General features: G+C 43.0%; 1 protein-coding gene across 1 annotated transcript in view; it reads left to right on the forward strand.

Annotated features, from left to right (window-relative positions):
* LOC145342456 (ADP-ribosylation factor-like protein 6) overlaps positions 1-27,510 on the forward strand; it is a 48,505-nt gene that overhangs the window by 20,655 nt on the left and 340 nt on the right. The window contains exons 4-6 of the mRNA XM_080188020.1: positions 2,498-2,592; positions 4,122-4,251; positions 17,501-17,627. Of these exons, the coding sequence (XP_080044146.1) occupies positions 2,498-2,592; positions 4,122-4,251; positions 17,501-17,531 (256 nt within the window). The 3' untranslated portion in view covers positions 17,532-17,627. The remainder of the gene's footprint in view (positions 1-2,497; positions 2,593-4,121; positions 4,252-17,500; positions 17,628-27,510) is intronic.

Consider the following 27,510-nt stretch of genomic DNA (forward strand, 5'->3'; position numbering starts at 1 on the left):
ATTAAGGAGTCAATTACTGGTAGAGGAGAAATGATATCTTGGAAGGGTCTTCAAATAAGGCTTTATGGGTAGAACATAGGAATATAAAGAGGGAATATAAAGAGGACAGCCACATTACTGGGAGTGTATTCATCGAATCATAAAATCTCTATATGCATAAGGAGGCCATTCTGCCCACTGATCCTGCACTGACAACAATCCCACCCAGACCCTATGCCCGTAACCTCACATATTTATCCAGCTAATCCTTCTGACGGTAAGGGTCAATCTAGCATGATGAATCAACCTAACGCATACACCTTTGGACTGTGGGAGGAACCTGGAGAAAACCCACACAGATACAAGGAGAATGTGCAAACTCTACACAGACAGTGAGCGAGGCTGGAATTGAACCCTGGCACTGTGAGGCAGCAGTGCTAACCACTGTGTCACCAGGCAATCCAACTTGTTGAACGTTTTTGAGTTTGTCACGAACAAAATGGAAAGTCAATGGACATGGTACATTTGGATTTTCAGAAAACTTTTGATTAAGTCCCCCACAGGATATTGATTAGCAAAATAAAACCACATGGGATAGGAGGCATTTTACTGGAATGGATTAAGGATTGATGAATCCTTAGGCAGGAAACAGAGAGCAAGGAACAAATCCTTAGGCAGGAAACAGAGAGCAGGAACAAACTGGTCATTCATGCATGGGCAGGCTGTGGCTAATGGGGTACTGCAAGGATTGGTATTTGGCCACAGTTGTTCACAATATTGGTCAATGGTTTGGATGTGGGAATCAAATGGAATACTTCCAAGTTTGCAGATGATACAAAACAAAGTGGGAATGTGTGTTGTTAAGAAGATGTAAAGCGGCTACAGGAAGATTTGGACAGACTTAATAGCAGATGGAATTTAATGTGGAAAATGTGAGGTAATCCACCCTGGGAGAAGGAACAGATGTGTTGAATATTTCCGAAATGGTAAGAAATTAAAACGTGTAGATTACAAAGGGACCTGGGTGTTCTTGCCTATAAATCACAGAAGGCTAACATGGAGGTGCAACAAGCTATTAGGAAGGCTAATGGAATGTTGGCCTTTATCGCAAGAGGATTTAAGTATAAATCCTCTTGTAGTGAGGTCTTGCTTCAATTATATAGAAGATTGGTAAGACTATACCTGGAATACTGTCCGCAATAATGGTCCACTTACTTCAGAAAGGATGTTATTTCCATGGTGGGAGTACAATGAAGTTCACCAGATCTGTTCCAGCAACAGCAATACTGTTTTATGAAGAGACATTGTGTTAACTTGACCTGTATACACTAGAGTTTTGAAGAATGAGAGATGATTTCATTGAAAGCTGCAAAATATTTAAAGACATAGACAAGGTAGGTGCAGGTAACATGGATGGGGAATCTAGAACCAGGAGGCACAATTTCAAAGAAAGGATGAGGAGAAATCACTGTACACAGAAGGTTATGAATTTTTACAATTCTCTATCCCAGAGGGATGTGGAAGCCGGTCATTGTGTTTGTTTAAAGCAGAGATGAGCAAATTTCTGATCAACAACAGAGTAAAGGATTATGAGGAAAATATGTTCAAAAGGCATTGATTTTTACAATCACATGATAGTATTGAATGGCGGAGCAGGATGGATGGGCTGAGTAGCCTACTCCTATTCTTATGTTCTCTGCCAAATTCCTGCTTGCGCCAAATTCCTGACCCCTGACTTTATTGTAAGTCACACCATTCTCCAATCACTCTGCGCTCTACACTCTCTACTTACATGAATGACACAAATGCAAAATCCTGCAGATGCTGGATGTCTGAAATAAAGACAAAAAATGCTGGAAATACTAAACGGATCAATTAGCATCTGTGGCAAGAGTGATTGTTCTGGGTCGATAACCTTCCTTCTAAACTGGAAAATGTTAGAAATGTGACAAGTATTTATATTAGTACAGAGGCATTGAAGGGGGAAGGGTATGGTTTGTAAAGACAAAAAGAACAATGTTGCAAGGTAAAAGAAGATGGCACAAGTAAACAAACAAAACATGGGTTTGGAGGAGATGTAAATGGGGAAAGCAGAATCGTCACTAATAGCTGCCATCTGAAAAGCTGAGGACGGAGGTTATGATCTGAAATTGTTGAACTGAATTTAGAGTCTGGAAGGCTGTAAATTGACATTAGTGAACCAGATAGGTTTGAGATGCTGCCCAGGATTTTCTAGTCCCGCTGAGGCGGGTTTACCCTTCGGCAGATACGACGAGCCATTCAAACTTCCAATGACTTCACCAGGACTGGAAGATGCCACTGGCAAGAGGGGCTGGCAAATTCTGGCTCCTGTTCCTCAAATTTAGCTTATATCTCATTAGGATAGTGCACTTTTGAAGAATTAAAAGCCCTCACTAGGCAGCTGTATATTTTTTGTTTGATTCATAGAGCTATTGACATTGTGGAACTGTGCATTTTCTGACCTCATCTGAAAGTTACAACATTTGAATCATTGCAGGGAGACCCAGGCCATTATTTTTGTCATCGACTGTGGGGACAAGGTGAGACTTGTTGTGGCTAAACAAGAATTAGATGCCCTCCTCATACATCCAGGTAATGTCGGACTCTATGGTCCCAATTTTACCATTTTGATTCTAAGTGCTGGGCAGAAATGAAACTGGGAGTGTTTCAGATCCGACATTTAGACGTGTTCTCAGGCACCTCCATTATGCACGCTACCTAAAAAAAAATCAACAATTCTGAATCACACTGCAGAAACCTGTGGGCGTGGCTTAATGCATCCAAAATCGTGCAGCTCCGATCGGGACCTCCAACTCCGTACGCGCAGGAAATGAATAATAGAATGCAGTTCCCCTGCCATATCCCTCCTGGGCAGGATAATGCCTACCCCTGGCCCCACAAGCATTGCCCCACCTCCCCAACATTACTGATCCCCTTATCCCCCCCCACCCCCTACGCCACCCAGACCAATCATGGGCCATTCCCCCCTTCTCCCTCACTGATCTCAGGCAGAGTGGCAACAGACCTCCCCTCCCCCTCACTGATCTCAGACAAAGTGTCAGCGAACCCCCCTTCCCTCTCTCTGATCTCAGACAGAGTGGCAGCATACTCCCCCCTTGCCCCACCACCAATCTTAAGCAGAGAGCCGTTGAACGCTCGGCACTTACCTCTTCACTGACTAGAACGCCCGAATTGGACTTTTGTGAAGCATGTCTGTTTTGCACCGATTCTGGATGGACGAACATGGTGGTGAAGGGGAAAGTGCTGGAACAACTGGGCATGCAGCCTATTAAGTCAATTTAAATACGTGCAAATACATTTAATGGCTGTTGCGCCCGTTTCAGGTGCGGTCCTGATCGCAGCCATTTTCGGGCCTTGGTAAAGGGGGAACTGGCACGGAGGTGGGTGCAGATTGCACTATTTGCTTTACATCCGACTTTACCAAGTTTTCACACCTGAAAACAGGCGCAACTTGATGATAAAATTGGTCCCGATGTCTGCTATCTGTTTTAGATGATGCAGTGAACTCCCTTTCACAGAATTGAATTCAAATCAAGGTGCAGATTTTCATGTCAGATTTCATTAGGACATTTAACTGTTAATTTGAGCTTATTTTCCTTTTCTCTCCTTGGCAGAATCTTGAGGTATGCTTTATGTACTCTGACAGGATTTCTTGATTTTTGTCATTTAGTAGAAGTCCCAAATTGCAACTTATGGTGGCAGACCTGCTGGATTTTTCTTTTACTTGAACTCTCTACTCCATTTCACTTTTGTGCTCAGTAGTTTAACAGATGTTTGTCACTCCTGTCATTATCTCGTGATTTCTGCTAGGAAGCATGCATGTGGACATCCAATAGGAAATAAACATCCATGTACTGAACAGCTTGAAATTTGTTCACTACCTGAATTTAACGTGAAGAATAGGAACTTGAGAAAAAGACTCAAGGGTTCCTGGTGTTTCTAAATCCATGCTCTTACAAGAGTACATGTTTTCAGGCAAAAGCTGCAGGGGAATTGAAAGTAAAACTGTTCAGCCAGGTATTTGAGAAATTGGAATCTGTCTCTGATTTCAGGTGAAGAGTAAAACATGATTTTTTAGAATATCCTGTTTGTACTTGCAGATGTCAAGAGCAGACAAATCCCGATTCTCTTTTATGCAAATAAAATGGATCTGCGTGATGCTTTGTCATCAATTATGGTTTCCCAGCTGTTGGAACTTAATAACATCAAGGATAAAGCTTGGTATATTTGGTAGGTGAATGAATGGCAGAGAAATGTCATATAGTTGGGCATAGCAGAAAAAGTGACTGACCTTTGGTTTGTAACTGTCTTTCATTCAAGAACGTCTCAGATTTGAAGCCTGGGTTGTACAGGTTTGGCTGACTTCTGCTGGGTAACATTTGGGTTAATATTTCATTCTTGGGCTATGGTAGAAAGAAATCAACTTGGGTCCCTTAGTTATATAAAAAAAAAGGAATATAGATCTTTTATCTTATGGTCTATAAAAGCTAGGAATTGATGCTTTAATTATTAAAAAAAACCTTCGCCAAACATCATCTGAAGTACTGCATTTTGTTTTTGTGCCCCAGTTTCATGAAAGATATATTAGCCTTGACAGAAGTATATTGCGGATTCACTAAAATGATACCAAATAATTGGCATAGTCTTGGTTTCTACTCCCTTGAGTTTAGAAGGTTAAACAATGATTCATCTAATCAAGGTGTTTAATAGAAAAACAGGATTTGATATGGTAGATACAGAATTACTTGTTCTGGGAGAAAGCAGAAGCCTTAGAGCTTGGCCCACCAATTCGTGAAATTGGGAACAATTTTTTTCACATTAAGTGTGGTGGAAAACTGCAATTCCCTCTGCAAAAGGCTGTGTAATGCTAAGTAAGTTATAGTTTTGAAGACGTAGATTGATGGTTTTTTTGAGTAAAGGGGATTTTTAAATTTGATTTATTATTGTCACATGTATTAGTATAGAGTGAAAAGTATTGTTTTTTGCTATAAAGCTATACAGACAAAGCATACTGTTTATAGAGAAGGAAACAAGAGAGTGCAGAATGTAATGTTACAGTCATAGCTAGAGTGTAGAGAAAGATCAACTTAACGCGAAGTAGGTCCATTCAGAAGTCTTGACAGCTGCAGGGAAGATTCTTGAGTTGGTTGGTACGTGACCTCAGACTTTTATATCTTTTTCTCCATGGAAGAAGGCGAAAGAGAAAATGTCCAGGGTGCGTGGGGTCGTTAATTATGCTGGCTGCTTTGCCGAGGCAGCGGGAAGTGTAGACAGAGTCAATGGATGGGAGGTTGATTTGCATGATGGATTGAGCTACATTCATGAATTTTTGTAGATTCTTGCACTCTTGGGCGCAGCAGGAGCCATATCAAGATGCAACCAGAAAGAATGCTTCTTATGGAGCATTGTAGAAGTTGGTAAGAGTTGTAGCTGACATGCCAAATTTCTTTAGTCTTCTGAGAAAGTAGAGGTGTTGGTGGACTTTCTTAACTATAGGGGGGGTGGTGGTGTGGTGGTGGTGGGGGGGTGGGTGGTGGTGTGGTGGGGGGGGTGGGGGGGGGGGTGTGGTGTGGTGGGGGGGGTGGTGGTGTGGTGGGGGGGGTGGGGGGGGGGTGGTGGTGTGGTGGGGGGGGTGGGGGGGGGGTGTGGTGTGGTGGGGGGGGGGTGGTGGTGTGGGGGGGGTGTGGGGGGGGGTGGCCAGGACACATTAGTGATATGGATACCCAAAAACTTGAAGCTTTCAACCATTGATGTAGACAAGGGCATAAAGTGATGGTCTTGTGGTATTATCACTAGAATAGTAATCCAGAAACTCAGCTAATGTTCTGGGGAACTGGATTCAAATCCTGCCATAGCAGATGGTGGAATTTGAATGCAATAAAAGATATCTGGAATTACAAATCTGCTGATAACCATGAACCGTTGTCGATTGTTCTAAGAAGCCATCTGGTTCACTAATGTTTTATAAGGAAAGAAATCTGCCGACCATACCTGGTCTGGCTTATATATAACTCTAGAGCCACAGCAATGTGGTTGACTCTCAATCGCCCTTCAAGGGCTACCAGGGATGGGCAAATATGCTGGCCAACCAGCGACGCTCCATGTCTCACAAATGAATTTAAAAAAGGAACTGAATATATGGGGAAAAGCAGCTAAATACGGTCCACAAAAAGATTAGCCATCACCTGATAAGGTTTCCTCATGTTCTGAAAACTATTCAGTGACAACTGCTGAAAAGTAGGTGTCAGATGAGAATTAGATGGTGCTTTGCACTGGGGCACAGAAGTTCAAACATATTTCCATCCTCATTGTCTTGGCTCACATGAGGAATAACCCATGATGACTGTTCACCAGCCTTTGATTCATAATCTAGCGTTCTCAACAGTGAAAGAGAGTGAAATATTGTGCTACCACTGCATGACACAGTTGGAAAAATCATGGCCAAAAGTTAGTATGTGTGAGTTTTTCTATTTTCAAGGAATGCTTTTGAAGGCCTGCTTGCCAGGTGATTGAGACTCATATTGAACAAAGAACATAAGAACATAAGAAATAGGAGCAGGAGTAGGCCATCTAGCCCTTCGAGCCTGCCCCGCCATTCAATAAGATCATGGCTGATCTGTTGTGGCTCAGTTCCACTTTCCCGCCCTCTCCCCATAACCCTTAATCCCCTCTCTTATCAAGAACCCATCAACCCGCTTCTTAAAAATATTTAGCGAGGCAGCCTCCACCACTTCAACGGGCAGAGAATTCCAGAGATTCACCACCCTTTGAGTGAAGAAGTTCCTCCTCAACTCCGTTCTAAACCGCCTCCCCTTTATCTTGAGGCTGTGCCCCCTAGTCCTACTGTCTTTTTTGAGCGGGAAGAGTCTCTCCACCTCTATCCTATCCATCCCATTCATCATCTTATACGTCTCAATGAGATCTCCCCTCATTCTTCTAAACTCTAACGAGTACAAGCCTAGTTTATTCAGCCTCTCCTCATAGCTCAATCCCCTCAACTCCGGTATCAGCCTAGTAAACCTCCTCTGCACTCCCTCCAGGGCCAAAATATCCTTGCGCAGGTGCGGCGCCCAAAACTGCACACAGTACTCCAGCTGCGGCCTCACCAATGCCCTATACAGCTGCAGCAAGACCTCCCTACTTTTATATTCAATCCCCCTCGCTATGAAGGCCAGCATCCCATTCGCCTTCCTGACCACCTGCTGCACCTGCAAGCTGGGTTTTTGCGACTCATGCACAAGGACCCCGAGGTCCCTCTGCACCGTCACCTGCTGCAGTTTTTCGCCACGTAAGTAATAGTCCTTCCTACCAAAGTGGACCACCTCACACTTGCCAACATTAAATTCCATTTGCCATTTCCTGGCCCATTCGCCCAGCCTATCTAGATCCTTCTGCAGACTCTCCACACCCTCCGCACAATTTGCCTTTCCCCCAATCTTGGTGTCATCAGCAAATTTCGACACCCTGCACTCGGTTCCCTCCTCCAGATCATCTATATAAATGGTAAATAGCTGAGGCCCCAGCACCGACCCCTGGGGCACCCCACTAGTCACCAACCGCCAATCCGAATAGCACCCATTGACCCCCACTCTCTGCCTCCTATTTGACAACCAATCCTCTATCCACGCTAACACCCTACCCCCAACTCCATGTCCCCTGACCTTCTGCAATAACCTCTTGTGAGGTACCTTGTCAAACGCCTTCTGAAAATCCAGAAAGACCACATCCACCGGCTCTCCTCTATCCACTGCCCTAGACACATCCTCATAGAACTCCAGTAAATTTGTCAGACACGACTTCCCTTTAATGAAACCATGTTGCGTCCGCCCTATCAAGCAATTCCCTTCAAGATGCCTCGCAATTTCCTCCTTAATGACGGATTCTAACATTTTACCTACCACAGACGTTAAACTAACCGGCCTATAATTCCCCGCCTTTTGCCTGGCACCCTTCTTAAACAACGGCGTAACATTAGCCGTTTTCCAATCTTCCGGCACTTCCCCGGAATCCAGCGACGTCTGGAAAATAACCACCAAGGCATCCACTATAACCTCCGCCATTTCTTTCAGAACCCTCGGATGCATTCCATCCGGTCCTGGGGACTTGTCCACAATCAGCCCCTCCAGTCTGTCGAGCACCACCTCTCTAGTAACAGTAATGTCATTAAGACCCTCCATTCCTACCACCTTTCCATCTCTAACACCCGGCAAATTAATCACGTCCTCCTCCGTGAAGACAGAAACAAAAAAGTTATTCAAGACCTTAGCCATATCCCCATCCCCTACCACTAGCTCCCCTTTCTCATCCTCTAAAGGACCAACGTTCTTCCTTTTTATATATTTATAAAAACTCTTGCTATCCTTTTTTATATTAAGTGCTAGCCCAGCCTCATAGCTTCTCCTACCCTCCTTTATCAACTTCTTTGTCAATCTTTGTTGACATTTAAACCTTTCCCAATCCTCTTCTCGCCCACTGCTCTTAGCTACTCTAAATTCCTCCGCTTCTAATTTAACACTTTCCTTCACCTCCTTCGTTATCCACGGCTTATTACCTCTCTTCCTACTGTCCTTTTTAACCATCGGAATAAATTTCTGCTGAGCACCAAGAAAGATCTCCTTAAAGATCCTCCACTGCTCCTCAGCAGACCTACCTTCCAACGCACTCCCCCAGTCAACATTTGCCAATTCTTCTCTCATCCTACCATACTCCCCTCTATTCAAACAAAGGACACGTGTCCGGGAACCCACTTTCTCCTCCTCCATCTGCACCAGAAACTCCACCATACAATGATCACTCTCTCCAAGAGGATCCTTCACCGCAAGGTCCCTAATTCTACCCGCCTCATTACATAGCACCAGATCCAAGATAGCTCGCTCCCTCGTCGGCTCCAACACACACTGTTCAAGGAAATTATCCCGGCAGCATTCCAAGAACTCCTCCTCGAGCCCACCTCGTCCAACATGGGTCGACCAATCAATATGCAGATTGAAATCTCCCATAACTACTGCCGTCCCATTCCTGCACGCCGCACTTATTTGCGTGTTAACAGCCCGCCCCACCTCCAGATCATTATTCGGGGGCCTATAGACGACACCCACCAGCGTCTTCCTCCCTTTGCTGTTCCTAATCTCCACCCACAACGATTCCACATTCTGCTCCTTGGCTCCGATATCATCCCTTGCTACCACCTTGATACTATCCTTAATCAGCAGAGCTACGCCACCCCCTCTTTCCTCCTGCCTATCCTTCCTAAACACTTGATAGCCCTGTACATTCAGCTCCCAGTCCCTGTCACCTTGCAGCCACGTCTCTGTAATGGCCACCAGATCGTATCCATTTGTGTCGATCTGCGCCACCAGCTCATCCACTTTATTCCGAATGCTTCGTGCATTCAGATAAAGTGCTTTCATCCCAGCCTTCACCTGGACCCTATTTGCCGTAACGCCACCAATTGGGACATCCTCGGCCTCTTCCCTTACCTGTACCCTATCCTTAACTTTAGACCTCGTAGCGTCACCTACCCTCGCACCCTCCCCCCCCCAATTAGTTTAAAGCCCTGTCTACAGTCCTCTTTACTCGATTCGCCAACACTCTGGTCCCAGCACGATTCAGACCAACCCCATCCCGCCCGAACAAGTCCCACCTACCCCAATACTGGTGCCAATGCCCCATAAATTCGAACCCATTCCTCCCACACCAATCCCTGAGCCACCCATTCACTTCCTTTATCCTGTCAACCCTACGCCCGTCTGCACTCAGTTCAGGCAGTAGCCCAGAGACGACCACCTTGTCGGTTCTACTTTTTAATTCCATTCCCAGCTTCTCATACTCCCTCCCCAGATCCTCAGTCCGCACTTTGCCTACGTCGCCGGCACCCACATGTACTACAACGACTGGGTTCTCACCCTCCCACTCCAGGTTCCTCTGCAGCCCAGCTGCAACATCCTGTACCCGAGCACCAGGCAGACAACACACCCTTCTGTGCACTTTGTCATTGTGACAAAGGACAGTGTCAATACTCTTCACCCCACTATCTCCAATCACTACTACGTTCCTTTTCCCCTTCTCTTTGCCTATGTCCTGCTGCATCACTGTACCGTGTGCAGTTTGCTCACCAACCTCACCTGCCTCGTCCTCTTCCAGACTGGAAGCAAGAACCTCAAACCTGTTATGCAGATTAAGAGGCTGAGGCCTCCGCTCCTCACCCCCCTTCCTCCTCCTCCCAGCAGCCCCCTTTTGTCCCTGACCCTTAGATTTAGCCAGTCTAGGGGCACCCTCTCTCCCCCTGATGAGCCTCAGTGTCTGTAGCTCAGAGGCCAGCTCATCCACCTTGAGCTGGAGCTCCTCCAGCAACCTGCACTTACTGCAGACATGGTCACTGGGAAGGACCCTGGGGTCCGCCAGTTCCCACATCATACAGAAACCACACATCACATGCCCCTCCATTATTCACTGTAATTTTTTATGGGAAAAAAATTTTTTTCCTTGTTTTTTTTCAAACAAACTCACCTGGCCTTTTTTCCTTCCAGCCCTTTTTGATATTAAGCCCTATTAACTCACTCTGCTTCCCACTCACTCCGCTGCCCGCTCAGACGCTGCCCGCTGTCTACACCAGGCCTCCTTTTAAACCTGGCGCTGATTTAAAGCAGGCTGGTCCACAAATGCCTTTTCACCACACCCTCAGAATTCTTAAAGCAGTAAATACAATAAATAAATGCTTTAAACAGTTCTACAAAGAGTAAAGTGCTTTAAACTTATTTTAAACAGGTTTTTAACAGGTAAAATCTTAGCTCTCTCTCTCTCAGCTCCAGCAAACAATGGAAGGCTTCACCGTGTGGAAAGAACAAAGAAAATTATAGCACAGGAACAGGTCCTTTGGCCCTCCAAGCCAGCAGTGACCATTGCCTGACTTAACTAAAACCCCCTACCCTTCCGGGGACCATTTCTCTCTATTCCCATCCTATTCATGTATTTGTCAAGATGCCCCTTAAAAGTCACTATCGTATCTGTTTTCACTACCTCCCCTGGCAACGAGTTCCAGCACCCACCACCCTCTGTGTAAAAAAATTTGCCTCATACGTCTGCTTTAAACCTTGCCCCTCGCATCTTAAACCTGTGCTCCCGAGTAATTGACTCTTCCACCCTGGGACAAAGCTTCTATCCCTCTGTCTATGTCTCTCATAATCTTGTAGACTTCTATCAGGTCGCCCCTCAACCTCCATCGTTCCAGTAACAAACCAAGTTTCTCCAACCTCTCCTCATAGCTAATACCCTCCATACCAGGCAACATCCTGGTAAATCTTTTCTGTACCCTCTCCAAAGCCTCCACATCCTTCTGACAGTGTGGCGACCAGAATTGAACACTATATTCCAAGTGCGGACTAAGGGTCTACAAAGCTGCAACGTGACTTGCTAATTTTTAAACTCAATGCCCAGGCAATGAAGGCAAGCATGCTGTATGCCTTCTTGACTACATTCTCCACCTGCATTGCCGCTTTCAGTGACCTGTGTACCTGTACACCCAGATCCTTTTGCCTATCAATACTCTTAAGGGTTCTGCCATTTATTGTATATTTCCTATCTATTTTAGACCTTCCAAAATGCATTACCTGACATTTGTCTGGACTGAACTCCATCTGCCATCTCTCCACCCAAGTCTCCAACTGATCTATATCCTGCTGTATCCTCTGATGGTCCTTATTGCTATCTGCAAATCCACCAAACTTTGTGTCATCCACAAACTTACTATTCAAACCTGTTACATTTTCCTCTAAATCATTTATATATATTACAAAGATTATTTGCATTTATATATGCAAAGATCCCAGCACTGATCCCTAAGGAACACCACTTGTCATAGCCCTCCATTCTGAAACGCACCCTTCCACTACTACCCTTTCTCTTCTTTGACCAAGCCAGTTTTGTATTCACTTTGCCAACTCACCTCTGATCCCATGCGACTTCACCTTCTGCACCAGTCTGCCATGAGGGACCTTGACAAAGGCCTTACTGAAGTCCATGTAGACAACATTCACTGCCCTACCCTCATCAATCATCTTCATCACTTCCTCGAAAAACTTGATCAAGTTCGTGAGACATGACCTCCCCTTCACAAAACCATGTTGCCTCTCACTAATACGTCCACTTATTTCCAAGTGGGAATAAATCCTGTCTCGAAGAATCCTCTCCAATAATTTCTCTACCTCTGATGTAAGGCTCACCAGCCTGTAATTACTTGGATTATACTTGCTACCCTTTTTAAACAAAGGAACAACACTGGCTATTCTCCAATCCTCTGGGACCTCCCTTGTAGCAAGTGAGGATGCAAAGATTTCTCTCAAGGCCCCAACAATTTCCTCCCTTCCCTCTCAGTATTCTGGGTTATATCCCATAAGATCCTAGAGACTTGTCTTAATGCTTCTCAAGAATCTCAATACCTCCTTTTTGATCTCAACATGACTCAAACTATCTACACACCTTTTCCCAGACTCATCATCCACCAAGTCATTCTCTTTGGTAAATACTACGCAAAGTACTCATTTAACATCTCACCCATTTCCTCTGATTTCCTTCTTTGTCCTTGAGTGGGCCAACCCTCTCCCTGGCTACCCTCTTGCTCTTTATTTATGTATAAAAAACCTAGGGATTTTCCTTAATCCTGCTGGCCAATGCTTTTTTGTGACCCCTTTCAGCCTTCCTTACTCCTTGCCTGACTTTCGACTTTCCTTGTATTTCACATTTGCTTTGTGTGTTCCTAGCCTCCTAGCTTTGACAAATGCTTTCTTTTTCTCTTTGACTAGGCTCACAATATCTCTTGTTATCCAAGGTTCCGTGGATAGGTTTATGGCCAAAAAGGGATTGGTTTAGGTTAGTGGGTCATTGTTTTTTAACTGGTCGGCGCAACATCGTGGGCCGAAGGGCCTGTTCTGCGCTGTAATGTTCCATGTTCCCAACACTTGCCATACTTATCCTTCATCCTTACAGGAATGTGCTGTTCCTGAATCCCTATCCACTTATACTTGAAAGCCTCCCACATGCCAGATGCTGATTTGCCCTCAAACATTTGCCCCCAATCTACATTCTTCAGTTCCAGCCTAATATTGTTGTAATTTGCCTCCCCCAATTTAGCACTTTAACTTGAGGACTATACTTATCTTTATCAGTTCCTTAAAGCTTACAGAATTGCGGTCACTGTTCCCGAACTGCTCCCCCACTAAAACATCGACCACCTGGCTCATTTCCCCAATACCAGTTCCAGTATGGCCCCTTCCCTCATTGGACTATCTACATACTGTTTCAAGAAGCCCTCCTGGATGCTCCTTACAAACTCTGCCCCATCCACTCCCCAGCACTGAGTGGAAGTTAAAACCTCCCACCTCAACAACCCTGTTACTTTTACACTTTGCCAAAATCTGCCTACATATCTGTTCCTCTATCTCCCACTGGCAGTTGGGGGGCCTACAGTAAACCCCCAACATTGTGACTACACCTTTCCTATTCCTGAATTCTACCCATATTGCCTCATTGTATGAGCCCTCTGAGGTGTTCTCCTGCAGTACAGCTGTGAGATTCTCCTTAACTGGTATTGCCTCACCCCTTCAGATCCCTCTCTATCCCATCTGAAACATCTGTATCCTGAAATGTTAAGCTGCCAATCCTGTCTTCACTTAACCAAGTCTCTGTAATGGCAACAACATCATAGTTCCTAGTACTAATCCAAGCTCTAAGTTCATCTGCCTTACCTGTTACACTTCTCGTATTGAAAAAAAATGCACTTCAGTCCACCAGACCCTCTTTGATTAGCAACCCCACCCTGCATGCTGTTTCTGAGTGTTACTGGCCCTACTCTCTGGTTTCCCTTCAGCTAATTCACTTTTGCTTTGGTTCCCACCCCCCTGCCAAAGTGGGAAAGTGGAACTGATCCACTTGAGATCAGCCATGATCTTATTGAATGGCGGGGCAGGCTCGAAGGGCTAGATGGCCTACTCCTGCTCCTATTTCTTATGTTCTTATAAACTAGTTTAAATCCTTCCATGTGATACTAGCAAACCTCCTGGCCAGAATATTTATACCATTCTAGATTAGATGCAACCTGTCCTTCTTGTACAGGTCCCACCTGCCCTGGAAGAGACCCCAATGCTCCAGATAAATGAAACCCTCCCTCCTACACCAGCTGTTTTGCCATATGATGAGCTACACTATCTTCTTGTTCCTACCCTCACTGGGCATGTGGCACAGAGAGTAACCCTGAGATTACAACCCTAGAGGCCCAGCTTTTTAACTTTCTACCTAACTCCTTAAACTGCTGCTGCAGAACCTCATCACGATGTTGTTAGTACCAATATGTATCACAACCTCAGGCTGTTCACCTTCTTCCTTCAGAATGCTTTCTGCCCACTCGTCCGTAGAAGCATCCATCTGCACCCCTGACAATAGAGTGCCCTATAACTTGTGCTCTTTGTCTTTCCATGCTTAACAGAGCCAGCCGTGGTGCCAATGCTTTAGCTGCTACTGCTGTTAGCCCCTGTTGGCCATCTCCCCCAATAGTATCCAAAATGGTATACTTCTTAGAGAGGGTGATGACCACAGGGGATTCCTGCATTGAATGCCTACCCCTTCTAGCAGTCACCCATCTATCTGCCTGCAACTTGGATGTGATCACGTCTCTAAAGCTCCTATCCGTGACGCTTTCTGCCACCTTCATGCTATTAAGTGCATCCAACTGGTGCTCCAACCTATCCATGCAGTCTGTAAGGAGCTGCAATCGGGTGCACTTCCTGCAGCCGTAGTTGTCTGAGATGCTGGAAACTGTCTCATCTCGTCCATGATTGTCTCTGCAATATCTCCACCCAACTGCTCGATAACTATGTGCTGTAGAAGCACAAGTAAATAACCTTGGAAGCAAAAAAGGACAAAAAAAAGTGAAAAATAAATTGAGATTGTGGAACAAATGAAGTAAAAAATCAAAAATTATGGAACAGGAGAGTGGGAATGAAGGTGGGGAGCTAACATTTTATTTTGCAGATTTATTAATATATACTTAACTGTAAGGACATGGGACACCTAAAAAATGTTGCAAACTAATGATCACGATGGTTTTATTCAAATCTACTGACATGAATGATAATTCATTTGAGAAAAGGTACATGAGCAAGGTCCTGGCAGGTAGAGAGGTTGAACGTGCTTTCCCTTTTCTATAGACCTTCAAGTAAGCAGAGAAACAGATCCGGGAAGTGTTGACTGATCATGGGCGTGTTCTAGCATGTAGCATGAGGGATTTAGATGTGAATGGATATATCCTTTGATCCCCTTCGCCCAAGCACTGTATCTAACTCCTTCTTGAAAATATATGTTTTGGCCTCAACGATTCTCTGTGGTAGCGAACACCACAAGCTTACCACTCTCTGGGTGAAGAGGTTTCAGAAAATCATAGCATGCAGAAGGAGGCCATTTGGCCCATTGAGTTTGCAGTGCCCACAATTCCACTAAGACCTCCATAACCTCATGTAGTGCCCCTGACACCCACAGCAATTTAGTATTGCCAATCAACCTAACTCGCACATCTTTGGGGAGTGGGGGGAAACCAGAGCACCTAGGTGAAACCCACAAAGACACGGGGAGAATGTGCAAACTCCACATAGACAGTGACCCGAGGCCAGAATTGAACCCAGTTCTCTGGCACTGTGAGGCAGCAATGTCACCACCATTTCACTGGAGCTGATGAAGTGTCATCCAGACTCAAAATGTTGGTTCTTTTCTTTCTCCACAGATGCTGTCAGACCTGTTGAGTTTCTCCAGCATTTTCTGTTTCTGTCTGATCTACCATTGTATTCTAAATGTTCTACTATAAAATGTTTGATAATGAACTCCAGAATTTGCCCCACTACCAACATCAGGCTGACTGGTCTATAATTGTTTTCTTTCTACCTCCCTTTTTAAACAGTGGGATTACATTAGCTACCCTCCAACCTGTAGGAATTGTTCCAGAGTCTATAGAATCTTGGAATCTGACCACCGATGCATCCAGTATTTCTTGGGCCATTTCCTTAAGGACTTTTGGATGTAGATTATCAGGCCCTGGGACTTTATCAGCCTTCAATCCCATCAATTTCCCCTACATCATTTCTCTGCTAATACTGATCGCCTTCCATTTCTCCCTGTCATCAAATCCTGTGTTGCCCAACAATTCTGATATGTTATTTGTGTTCTCTTTTGTGAAGACAGAACCAAATTTAATTGGTCAGCCATTTCCTTCTCCCCCTTTACAGAAAATACTAGTACCTTAAATTTCATATGTTCCTGTTATCTTTGTTGGATTTAATGTTATCTTGTTGATTAATCAATTGTACCCAGTCACCTATGTCAAAATACAATATCTCAGAATTCCAATAAGTATTTTAAGTATATAGTAAATGTGCCATCTTAAAATTCAGGCACCTATACAAATAAAATCATTCATGATCCAAAATGCTTAACTTGTGATTTTTGAACAGCAACTCTCATATTCAAACACTGAATCATATGAGCATAACTGAACAACTTTGTTTTAGAATAATGTATATTACGGTGAATTTTTCCAATTAATGTAATCAATAAACCTAACATCATCATGTAGATTACCAACCAAGGTTAAAAAAAGAAAACAGGGTAACTTTTAATGGGTAATTATGTGACACCAAGCTTAAGTGCAAAAACCTAAAAGCTCTGGGAGAAGAAAACTGAGGGAACCAAAGAATTCCATAGTTTGAGGACTTGCAGAATGAATAGCTGAGTGGGAAATTGATATCTTTATTTCAGAGGTGAGAAGAGAAGAAAGATGATGTAGGATGGCACACTGAGAATTCATAAGAAACAACCAAAAGTTCAGAGGAACACCAGCATAATTAGGGGATTGGCAAAGTAAGCACAAGATGGGAAAGAGAGAGAGGAAAGCCCTCTCTAGTATTGCAGTATTCAAACAAGAAAGTTGTTGAAGATGTTTTTCAGTTTTACATTAGATATTCTATTCTGGTTCACTGTTGCCAGCTACATCCATAAGCAGATGTTGCATCCTCCACAATCAGCCCAATACCAAGGTAAATGATAGAAAGACTCAGAATTTTGAATGTGTTTTTACCACTGTGTACCCCCAACCTACTGGGATATATCAAGTGTGCTCATGCTGTTCCCATTGTCTTGAGTAGGTAATTTAAACGTGTGCTGTATTAGATCAAAACTTGAGCTACAATATCGTACAACCAAGGAAGTTTGCACGGTATGGTCCCTTTGTACCAGTCTAATTTTACTGGTTCACTTTCTGCACATTGTTCTGCACCTTTTCATCTTCTTCAAATATTTATTCAATTTTCCATTATAACATGCATTGCACTTTCCCTTTGATAAATCGTTTATACCGCGTAGAAATACATAGGAGTTACTACACTTTGATTACATCACAGAGAGCACTGTGCACAGTTCTGACGTCTATATTATTAATCAGTACCACTGGAGATCCCTCAAAAACATACTGAAGAAGACCGTGGCCTGAATTTTCCAGATCCCTGCAGCACTGGCCGACAAGCCATTGAAATTTCCGTTCACATTGGCAGAACCTGCATTTCTCAGAAGTAAGTTATATAGCTAACTATTCTTTAAGACAATAGCATGATATTCCCAGTTGACATATGAGATTATATTTAAAAGAGATACATCCCATTGCCTTTATTAAATACATTAGCCTATTTTGTTTCAACAGGGGTCAATCACTGACCTACTACTGTATCTAAATTTCTAAACAAAAATACTTGCATTTTTTAACAATGTTAATGACCTCAGGATGTCTCAAAGTGCTTTACAGCCAATTAAGTTCTTCTGACGTGTAGTCACTGTTGTAATGCAGGAACAAAAATTGGAGACCTATCAATGGGCCTTCACCTGCTAGAATGAAAATACACAGTTTTCACAGGAGGAGATTAGGAGCTTGATTTTTGGACACGCAGTCAGACATGTTAATTGATGAGGAACAAAGGATGAGGTCTGAAGAAATGTTATCATACTTCAAATCAAAGTTCCTACAATAATTTTTAATATTTGAGACATGGTCACTTTAAATTTTTATTATTTCATACTGAGGAACTTTCAGCTGTTCAAATCAATTTTTTCTGACTTCTATTGGAAGGAATATATCATTGCTATTTGTTATTCATATGTAATTTTAATTCAGATGATCACAAATATCTAGACTGAGGACTCAATATGGATTATTTGCTTTATTCACAAAGAATTATTACTTTCAGAAGGCGTTTGACAAGGTACCTCACAAGAGGTTATTGCAGAAGGTCAGGGGACATGGAGTTGGGGGTAGGGTGTTAGTGTGGATAGAGAATTGGTTGTCAAATAGGAGGCAGAGAGTGGGGGTCAATGGGTGCTATTCGGATTGGCGGTTGGTGACTAGTGGAGTGCCCCAGGGGTCGGTGCTGGGGCCTCAGCTATTCGCCATTTATATAGATGATCTGGAGGAGGGAACCGAGCGTATGGTGTCGAAATTTGCTGATGACACCAAGATTGGTGGAACGGCAAATTGTGCGGAGGGTGTGGAGAGTCTACAGAAGGATCTAGATAGGCTGGACGAATGGGCCAGGAAATGGCAAATGGAATTTAATGGTGGCAAATGCGAGGTGGTCCACTTTGGTAGGAATAATGGTAGGAAGGACTATTACTTACGTGGCGAAAGACTGCAGCAGGCGACGGTGCAGAGGGACCTCGGGGTCCTTGTGCATGAGTCGCAAAAACCCAGCTTGCAGGTGCAGCAGGTGGTCAGGAAGGCGAATGGGATGCTGGCCTTCATAGCGAGGGGGATTGAATATAAAAGTAGGGATGTCTTGCTGCGGCTGTATAGGGCATTGGTGAGGCCGCAGCTGGAGTACTGTGTGCAGTTTTGGGCGCCATACTTACGCAAGGATATTTTGGCCTTGGAGGGAGTGCAGAGGAGGTTTACTAGGCTGATGCCGGAGTTGAGGGGGTTGACCTATGAGGAGAGGCTGAATAAACTAGGCTTGTACTCGTTAGAGTTTAGAAGAATGAGGGGAGATCTCATTGAGACGTATAAGATGATGAATGGGATGGATAGGATAGAGGTGGAGAGACTCTTCCCGCTCAGAAAGGATAGTAGGACTAGGGGGCACAGCCTCAAGATAAAGGGGGGGCGGTTTAGAACGGAGTTGAGGGAGAATTTCTTCACTCAAAGGGTGGTGAATCTCTGGAATTCTCTGCCTGTTGAAGTGGTGGAGGCTACCTCGCTAAATATTTTTAAGAAGCGGGTTGATAGGTTTTTGATAAGAGAGGGGATTAAGGGTTATGGGGAGAGGGCGGGAATGTGGAACTGAGCCACGACAGATCAGCCATGATCTTATTGAGTGGCGGGGCAGGCTCGAAAGGCTAGATGGCCTACTCCTGCTCCTATTTCTTATGTTCTTATGTTTACTGGAGGCAGAACTAAATCACTAAGTTAGCATGTCAGGGTGTTCCCAAATAAAGGCGCAGAGAAAAGACTGACTAGACCTTATTTTTTTGAATTATACTTGAGAAATCTCTAGGTAGAAGTGCTTATTATGAAGATTGAGTGGCCTGAGTTATTTTGAACACAAAGAGGTGGAGGTTGGAGGCTCCATTGTGGTTAGCCAAGTGTCTCATCTTTTGTTTTCATATATACAATAATGTGCAATTTGAATATTCTGCAGTAATTCTGAAGCCTGTTATGATTTTCAGCTAATGTCTGTTTTTATACTTTGTGTTTGTTGTCTATGGTCTAACTCACATACTCTGATCTGCTGTCCAAAGACCATGAGGATCTGAGGCTTGTGTCACTCATTAACTAAATTAGAGCAGAGGGATTTTTTGCTTACTCTTGAACAGTGTCACATATCAAACGAATAAATTCACATTCAAGTTTTAGGAAAAGAAGGCTTTCCATGAGAATGCTTTTCAGCATAGAGCAGAGTGTCTGCTATACCCTTAAAAGTAATGTGGCCATCAATGGTAGAAGTGAAACTGTTGGCTGGACTTGAGAAATATACGAAATACTTGAAAAATAAAAGTGATAAGATTTCCATTGCTCTATTTAGAAGTTTTTGTGAAGAAGCATTTGTAATAATTCAACCATTGCTTGGAATAAACTGCAGGTAGTGAATACCTAGGGCATGCAATCTGAACAAAGGGGGTGAATGCAAAGTGGAAACATCAACAATGACTGAATAAGGTTTGATGAGGGTAAAAGTAAGTTTTTCAGCAATCATGCAATGTGAATTCAAAAACAATTTGTGATGTGAGTGAAAATTATTGTGCTGAAGAGAAAACTTCAATGTCCTTTTCTCATCCCTTACTGACAACTTGCCATGAGTCAAATCTTTTGAGAATCAAAATTGAGGATTTTTTTTTCTATTTCAATTGATTGAACATTACTTATTTTACTAACTTTTATAGTTCTTCTATTTCCCTGATTTGGACATGCATATACCTCTTACAAATCAAGAGTTCATGAGTAGGATTCTTGTTTTCATCCTTCTGTTTTATCCCTTAGTGGCTGCAGTGCTCTGAAAAGGGAGGGACTAGAGGAAGGAGTTAAGTGGCTAGAAGGTAATATTTGAGATAACCTTTGATCAAATTGTTTGTATTGTCAATTTTAATATCTGTGTTTTAACAATTGGCTGAATGGTGCAGCGATATGTGGGATTGGTTTGAGCTCTGGAAGTAGTGACTAATGTGGCCTGATCATCCAGTGAAGAAGTAGGCAACATAGGAGCATTGCCCCTAAACTCAGCTTCCCCAACAAAGGCGAGTTTGATATGGTCACTAGAAATATCATACTTCGCCATTTATCTGTATAAAGTTGAGTATATGATTTAGTAGACAATCTGCTCCAGAATGTTCTGTAGTTGTTATGTTCTATTCTAAAGCATTCTATTATTGAAAGATGCCAAGTGGGTGTGGAAAGTTATGATCCCTATAGAGACAAATAATGTGTGAAAAGAGATGGATTTCCCAATGACTGATGAAAAGAACCAAAAGATAAGGTTTCACATTTTAAGACTTGTAGCGAACTAAAATTAACATAGATTAAATATCAATTAACAGGCAATTAATACATCAAACTGAAGAAAAACATAAGTTTCACATTCCCTAACAAAACCAAAATATGCCTTATAAAATGTTTTTATGTAATGTCATATATTGTAGTGGCGTCTGCGTGGTCTCGCCAATGTTCTATGCCTCGGGACATCCTTTTCTGCAACGAATCAGGTAGACAACGTTCACCGAGTCACAAGTATGTACCATGTACCTGATGGACAGTGTTTTCACATGAGATGATGGCATCCATGTCGATGATCCAGCACAACATGCTAGATCATCGACATGGATGCCATCATCGCATGTGAGAACACCATCCACCAGGTAAATGGTACATTTTCTTGTGACTTGGCCAACTTTGTATGTCTGTTATGCTGCAAGAAAGGATGTCCCAAGGCATGGTTTATTGGCGAGACCATGCAGACACTACGACAATGATGAATGGACACCTCTTGACAATCACCAGGCAGTAGTGTTCCCTTCCTGTGGGTCAAGGGCATTCAGCCTCTGATCTTCAGGTAGGTGGCCTTCAAGACATGCGACAACACAGAATCGCTGAACGGAAACTGATAGCCGAGTTCCACACACAGAGGACGGCCTCAATCGGGATCTTGGGTTCATGTCACACTACCTGTAACCCCCACGACTTGCCTGGGCTTGCAAAATGTCACTAACTGTTCTGGCTTAAGACAGTTCACACCTCTTTAACCTGTACTTAATCCTTTCTCCACTTGCATTGTCTGCACCTGTAAAGACTTGATTACCTGTTAAGACTCACATTACAACATTACCTTGTAAATTGGGTGTGTGTCTACATATGACCTGTTTGTGAACCCAACCTTCACTCACCTGATGAAGGGGCAGCTTGTGCTACCAAATAAACCTGTTGGACTTTAACCTGGTGTTGTGAGACTTCTTACTGTGCCAACCCCGGTCCAACGCTGGTATCTTCACATCATCACTTCTCACTAACACAGAAGGTTGAAATTTCCAGTGTCTTTTGACAATTGTTCCCCTAAGTCTGCATTTTCCCAGATACAAGTACCTCCATCAAGGTACACCTCTCTATTCCTTAAATCTTCAAAAGCTCCATCTGTTCTGTTCCCTTTCTTTTGAACAGAAACTTAACTCTCACCAGCATCCTGCTTGGTTTTTAAAATGAAACAGCAGTATTTCTTTTGTTTTAGTGTCTCAAACACTTTTTTTGTGAGATACTGTGAAAGGTGTTAAAACTGCCATTCCACCTCAATGGGTCTCTGAGTTTCTCTTTCCATGGCAACTGGACCAAATGGACATGACTTAGAGCTGAGGTGTTTATTTGGAATTCTCTGTTTTACTTTAAATTAAAGATACATTTCAAAACATAACTATCAGCATTCTTGACAAAAGCAATTAGGTTAGAGTCACCACAAACTAAGCTTACATGTCACCTACTGGCTTAAAGCGTAGCATTAGAGTCAGTTTCCAGTCTTCTTGTATGGGATGATACAGGAAAATCAAAGAAGAATAGGAAGACAGACAGACATGAAAATCAGGCTGAAGCATTCATTAGCCTGTATTAACCAAATTTAACTTATTCTCCTCTCTCTACTCTTCTTTACTGTCCATATTGTAATACCTTGAAAATTTTTTATGCTTGCACCAAAGGGTTGATAAATATCAATTTAACTGGTCTGCTTTTGGGAGTGTTGTGATTCATTTAGTGACTTTCATGGACAATCCTATTGAGGTTGAGATCTTAGTGTGCACTGTTGGGTCACCTGTTGCTTAGATAATGGAGAATTAAGATATTTGTATCCATTGATTGTTCTGCATTTCACATTCAAGTTTATTTTCCTGCTCTATTTTCACATTGTTTTTGTCAGATCTGTCAGGATACATATGCCGGCAACAGTGATGGAGGCGGATTTGATAGGGTCCTTTTAAGAGATGTTTCGATAAGTACATGGAACTTAGTAAGATAGAGGGTTATAGGTAAGCCTAGTAATCTCTAAAGTAGGGACATGTTCAGCACAACTTTGTGGGCCGAAGGGCCTGTATTGTGCTGTAGTTTTTCTATGTTTCTATATATTGTTATGGTCCTGTTAGAGACCAGTAATGTTGAAAGCGAAATTCAAACACCCTCTAATTAACTGGCAGAACTGCACCATAAGATTTCATGTTTTTTACACCAAAACAAAGTTTATTGCATATATAAAAACTTATGCAAATCAAATACTATTAACTTAACACTATAGTTTTTAACCACTTATGCTTTGAAAAAGCAGAAAAGTTCTACTTTTTACTTTCCCTCCTATAGTTCCCTTATGTATCACAGGAATCTTTAAGGTTCGTTCATTTATTCAGGCATCAATTCAAAGGTGTGCCACAGTCCTTCGGAATTTGTCTTTATTCCACAGGTGGAGGTCCACCTCGTGTCAAGCGAGGGGCATGCACACACGGCGGGTCGTGCGTGGGCTGCTCTTGGAAGTCCAGGAGTGGCCTAGTACTTCATGTCAGTGTGTGTGCTTGATCCTGGACCGGTAGACGGGCGCCGCAACAGCTCAGTGACTAGCACTGCTGGCTGTGCAGACACATGGATTTGGGCCTGTGTCTGTGGGAGTTTGCGCATTCTCCCTGTGGTTGCGTGGGTTTCCTCCGGGCGCTCCGGTTTCCTCCCACACCCCAAAAGATGTGCTCTTAGGCTTATCGGTTTTTACCAAATTGACACTATTTCTTCCCTGAATCTGACTGAGTAGGGTCCCATTCGTAGACATGCAGGGTAGAATAGGTGTAGGGTGATGCGGCGGCGCGGGCTCGTTGGGCCGAAGGGCCTGTTTCCTGTGCTGGGTTGTTCTTTGTCTTTGTAATTCACTCAAATTCTCCTCACAATTCCAGCTTTCTCAAAGGTATGAAATATAATGGAGATCCTTCTATTAGCTTTTAGTAAGCGATCCTCCAACCTTTCTTTAAGACTTCATGACTGTGCATTTCTCAGCTCAAACTCAGGCTTCACTGTATTGTCTTAGCTCACTATGAGGGTGACTGTAGTTTCTTACTCCATCTCCAAGCAAGATAAATCTTCTAGCTTCTTCCTCCCTTCACAAATTCCAAGCATATAAAATGACTTACTTCTGCCACAAGGCTAATTGTTTTTCAGTGGGTGCCACTGTAGATTTCTTCCTCCTGCTTCAAACTAGGCAAATCTTGCAGTTGTTTTCTCCATCACAAAATCCAGTCTCATCCATGTTTCACTCAGTGAACAATAAAGTTAGTATTTTCACTGCTCATAGTTCATACCTGATTAACATTAATCTCCTATTGGTTTTCTCAATCCAGTATGATGCAGTCAATATCAAAGCAAAATTGCAACCTCTTGCTTTTGTGCAAGTACCCCATTGACTAATAACTTGGATTCTGTAATGCATAGTAATAATTTACGTTTCTAGTGGGCGTTACTGTCCTCTCACCAGTTTCCAAGGCTCTATTACAAGCTTAGAGATGGACCATGAAACGTTAATTGTTCATGTTTTTTCACTATCAATTGTGACCTTGCTGGATAAATACAGGCTCCATTTTCAGTGTAATAAACACAGGCTTGTTTAAATTGCACTTGCATCAACATTGTATTTACCCATTTCTCAACCAAATGCCCCATTAATCGAGTTATGAACTTTAATTCCTAAAACAGAGAGTTAAATTCTAAAATATATGAATTATGTACCAGGTTATCGCAACAATATTCATAAATCAAATACAGTAAGTCAAGGTGGCAGTTAGAAATTGGAGTTTCAATTACATTGTCTAACTGCCTTGGCTTGTGACTTTCCCTCCTGAAAGAATGGATTTCTACAGGATTATATCAAGTGTGTCTATTTTTTATGCTAAACTCTTGGTTGTGACCATTAGCAAGCCATTCTTGTATGAGGGCAGTGCAGTGAAGTCTGATCGTATTCTCATTCAATCCAGCCAGAGGTGGTAATGCTCAGAAATGAGAATCTTAACTGATTCCACTTCCTTCCCTCAACCACAGCCACCTTGTTCCCAGGTTGGGCGTAGTGTCTCAATTGTAGCTGTGTGAGTGTATTTCCTGCCCTTCTAGCTGAGATCAACTGCACTGAACAGAAATTAAATCAGAGATCCTTCTCATCTGTGAAGCTGAATTTTGAAAAATCATGGATGTAGGTGGGAAGGGTCTGGACAAGAGGACAGTGGATGGAGTCAAGATAGGAATGAATGAGTTCCATGGGGCAGGAACAGGTTGACATGTTGGGCCTACCAGGACTGAGATAGAAGTGAAATGTCTGGTGTTGGGAGACTGAGGTTGGAAGATGTGGAGGGAAGATCTCTGAAGATGAGGTTTCTGGGATACCTTGGTCCACTCCATAACCCAACATCTCACCTCCTGTCCACTGCACCTCCCCAGGCAACTGCAGAAGGTGCAACCCCTGCCCCTTTACCTGCTCCCTGCTCACCATCCCAGGGCCCAAACACACTTTTCAGGTGAAACTGCGCTTCATGTGCACCTCCTCTTAACCTCGTCTATTGCACTCGCTGCTTACAATGAGATCTACTCTACATCGGAGAGACCAAACACAGACTGGAGTAACTGCTTTGAAGAACATCTTCAGTCCATCTGCAAACAGAACCCAGAATTCCTGTCGCTTGCCAGTTTTACACACTATCCTGATTCTCATGCCCACATGTTCATCCTTGGCCTGTTGCAATGTTCCAGTGAAGCCCAATGCAAACTGTGGAGGAACAGCATCTGATCTTCTGATTAGGCACTTTAAGCCATCTGGATTTAGGTTGTCCTTTAATACTCTGCTTACCTTTGATTTGCCATTTACACAATCTGATCTTTTAATGTCCACTATCAGAACCCTTCTTAGCCATGATCACCATCATTTACATTCCCTTTGACATTTGGTCTATGACATCTTTTTCATTTCCCCACACCCTAACAGTAAAAATCTCATCCTATTTTTGAAGAGTTGTCTTCAACTCTGACGAAGGGTCATCTAGACTTGAAAAATTAGCTCTGTTCTCTCACCACAGATACCGTTAGACCTGCTGAGATTAAAGTATTTTCTGTTTTTATTTTAGATGCCAGTATCCACCTTTTAACAGAATAGTGTCTGTAAGAGTCCAGTAAGAGAGGCTTTTCTATATTGGACTGAAGTTTAAATGAGTCCAGATAGATGAAGGCAGGGCTTGAACAGTGGCACAGTGGTTAGAACTGCTGCCTCACAGCCCCAGGGACCCAGATTCGATTCCCAGCTTGGGTCACTCTCTGTGCGGAGTCTGCATGTTCTCCCTGTATTTGCATGGGTTTCCTTCAGTTTCCCCCACAAGTTTGAAATACATGCTAATTAGATGCATTGGTCATGCTAAATTCTGCCTCAGTATATCCAAACAGGCGCTAGAGTGTGGCAACTAGAGGATTTTCACATAACTTCATTGCAGTGTTAATGCAAGCCTACTTGTGACACTAATAATAAATAAACTTAAACTTGTGGTGTTTCTTCAGAGTAAGAGATGTCTAGCAGGTAGAGTAGACAGCCTTGTAGCCTGTTTCTCTTTTTCAGGCAAACTCAGGATCTTTCGACAACAGATTTTCAAGGAGCCTTGTTGCTTGGTGGAAGGCTAAATGTTCCTTTTGATGTTATTCCTGCACTCTGCAATCTGCTGTGCACGGCAAAAAGCAAGCAGGGCTATAATGAAAGGCTTCCACAAATTAAGGAGTTCTGTCCATTGATATAAGATGGAAAACAATCAATATATTTTTCATATCAATGAAGTAAGTATCTTCCACCTCTCGCCAGGTGTGGCATTTCACTGGGATGTGTTCTAGGTCTGTTCATTGTAATCCTTTTAGATGCTTTCAAAAGCTCGGTCAACTTGCTATTCCAAAAGTCAAGTGACCTGTGGCCTTTTATTAAAGAGGCATACAAGTTTTAAAAAAATTGCTATGTCCTCATGCCTGCTTGGCATAACAAAGCTGATTTCACATAGTCTTTTTTATTTTTGAACTATTCTTTTGGATATAAAGTCCAATACCTGCTCTCTCCCTCCCACCTTAAACTAACAATCATCTTAACTAACTAGAAGGGCAGAACTATTTAATTCAAATCATGCATTTTACTCAACTACTGAAGCAGTAACTTTCTGATTGGCATATGAGAGGCATATTTCAGCCATGGAAAACTGCACCTCAGGGTCTACATTTATATTTTTCACACAAAACCACATGTTCAGTGCAATTTGACCATTTCATTGCAGTTTGACTATACTTGCTATAAGCCAATAGAATAGAATCCCTACAGTGCAAAAGAAGGCCATTCAGCCCATTGAGTCAGCACCAACCACTAATCCACCCAGATCTTAATCCCATAACCCCTATTT

Source organism: Carcharhinus amblyrhynchos, chromosome 4 (assembly GCF_965287045.1).
Source record: "Carcharhinus amblyrhynchos chromosome 4, sCarAmb.v2.hapA, whole genome shotgun sequence".
Taxonomy (NCBI): Eukaryota; Metazoa; Chordata; class Chondrichthyes; order Carcharhiniformes; family Carcharhinidae; genus Carcharhinus; species Carcharhinus amblyrhynchos.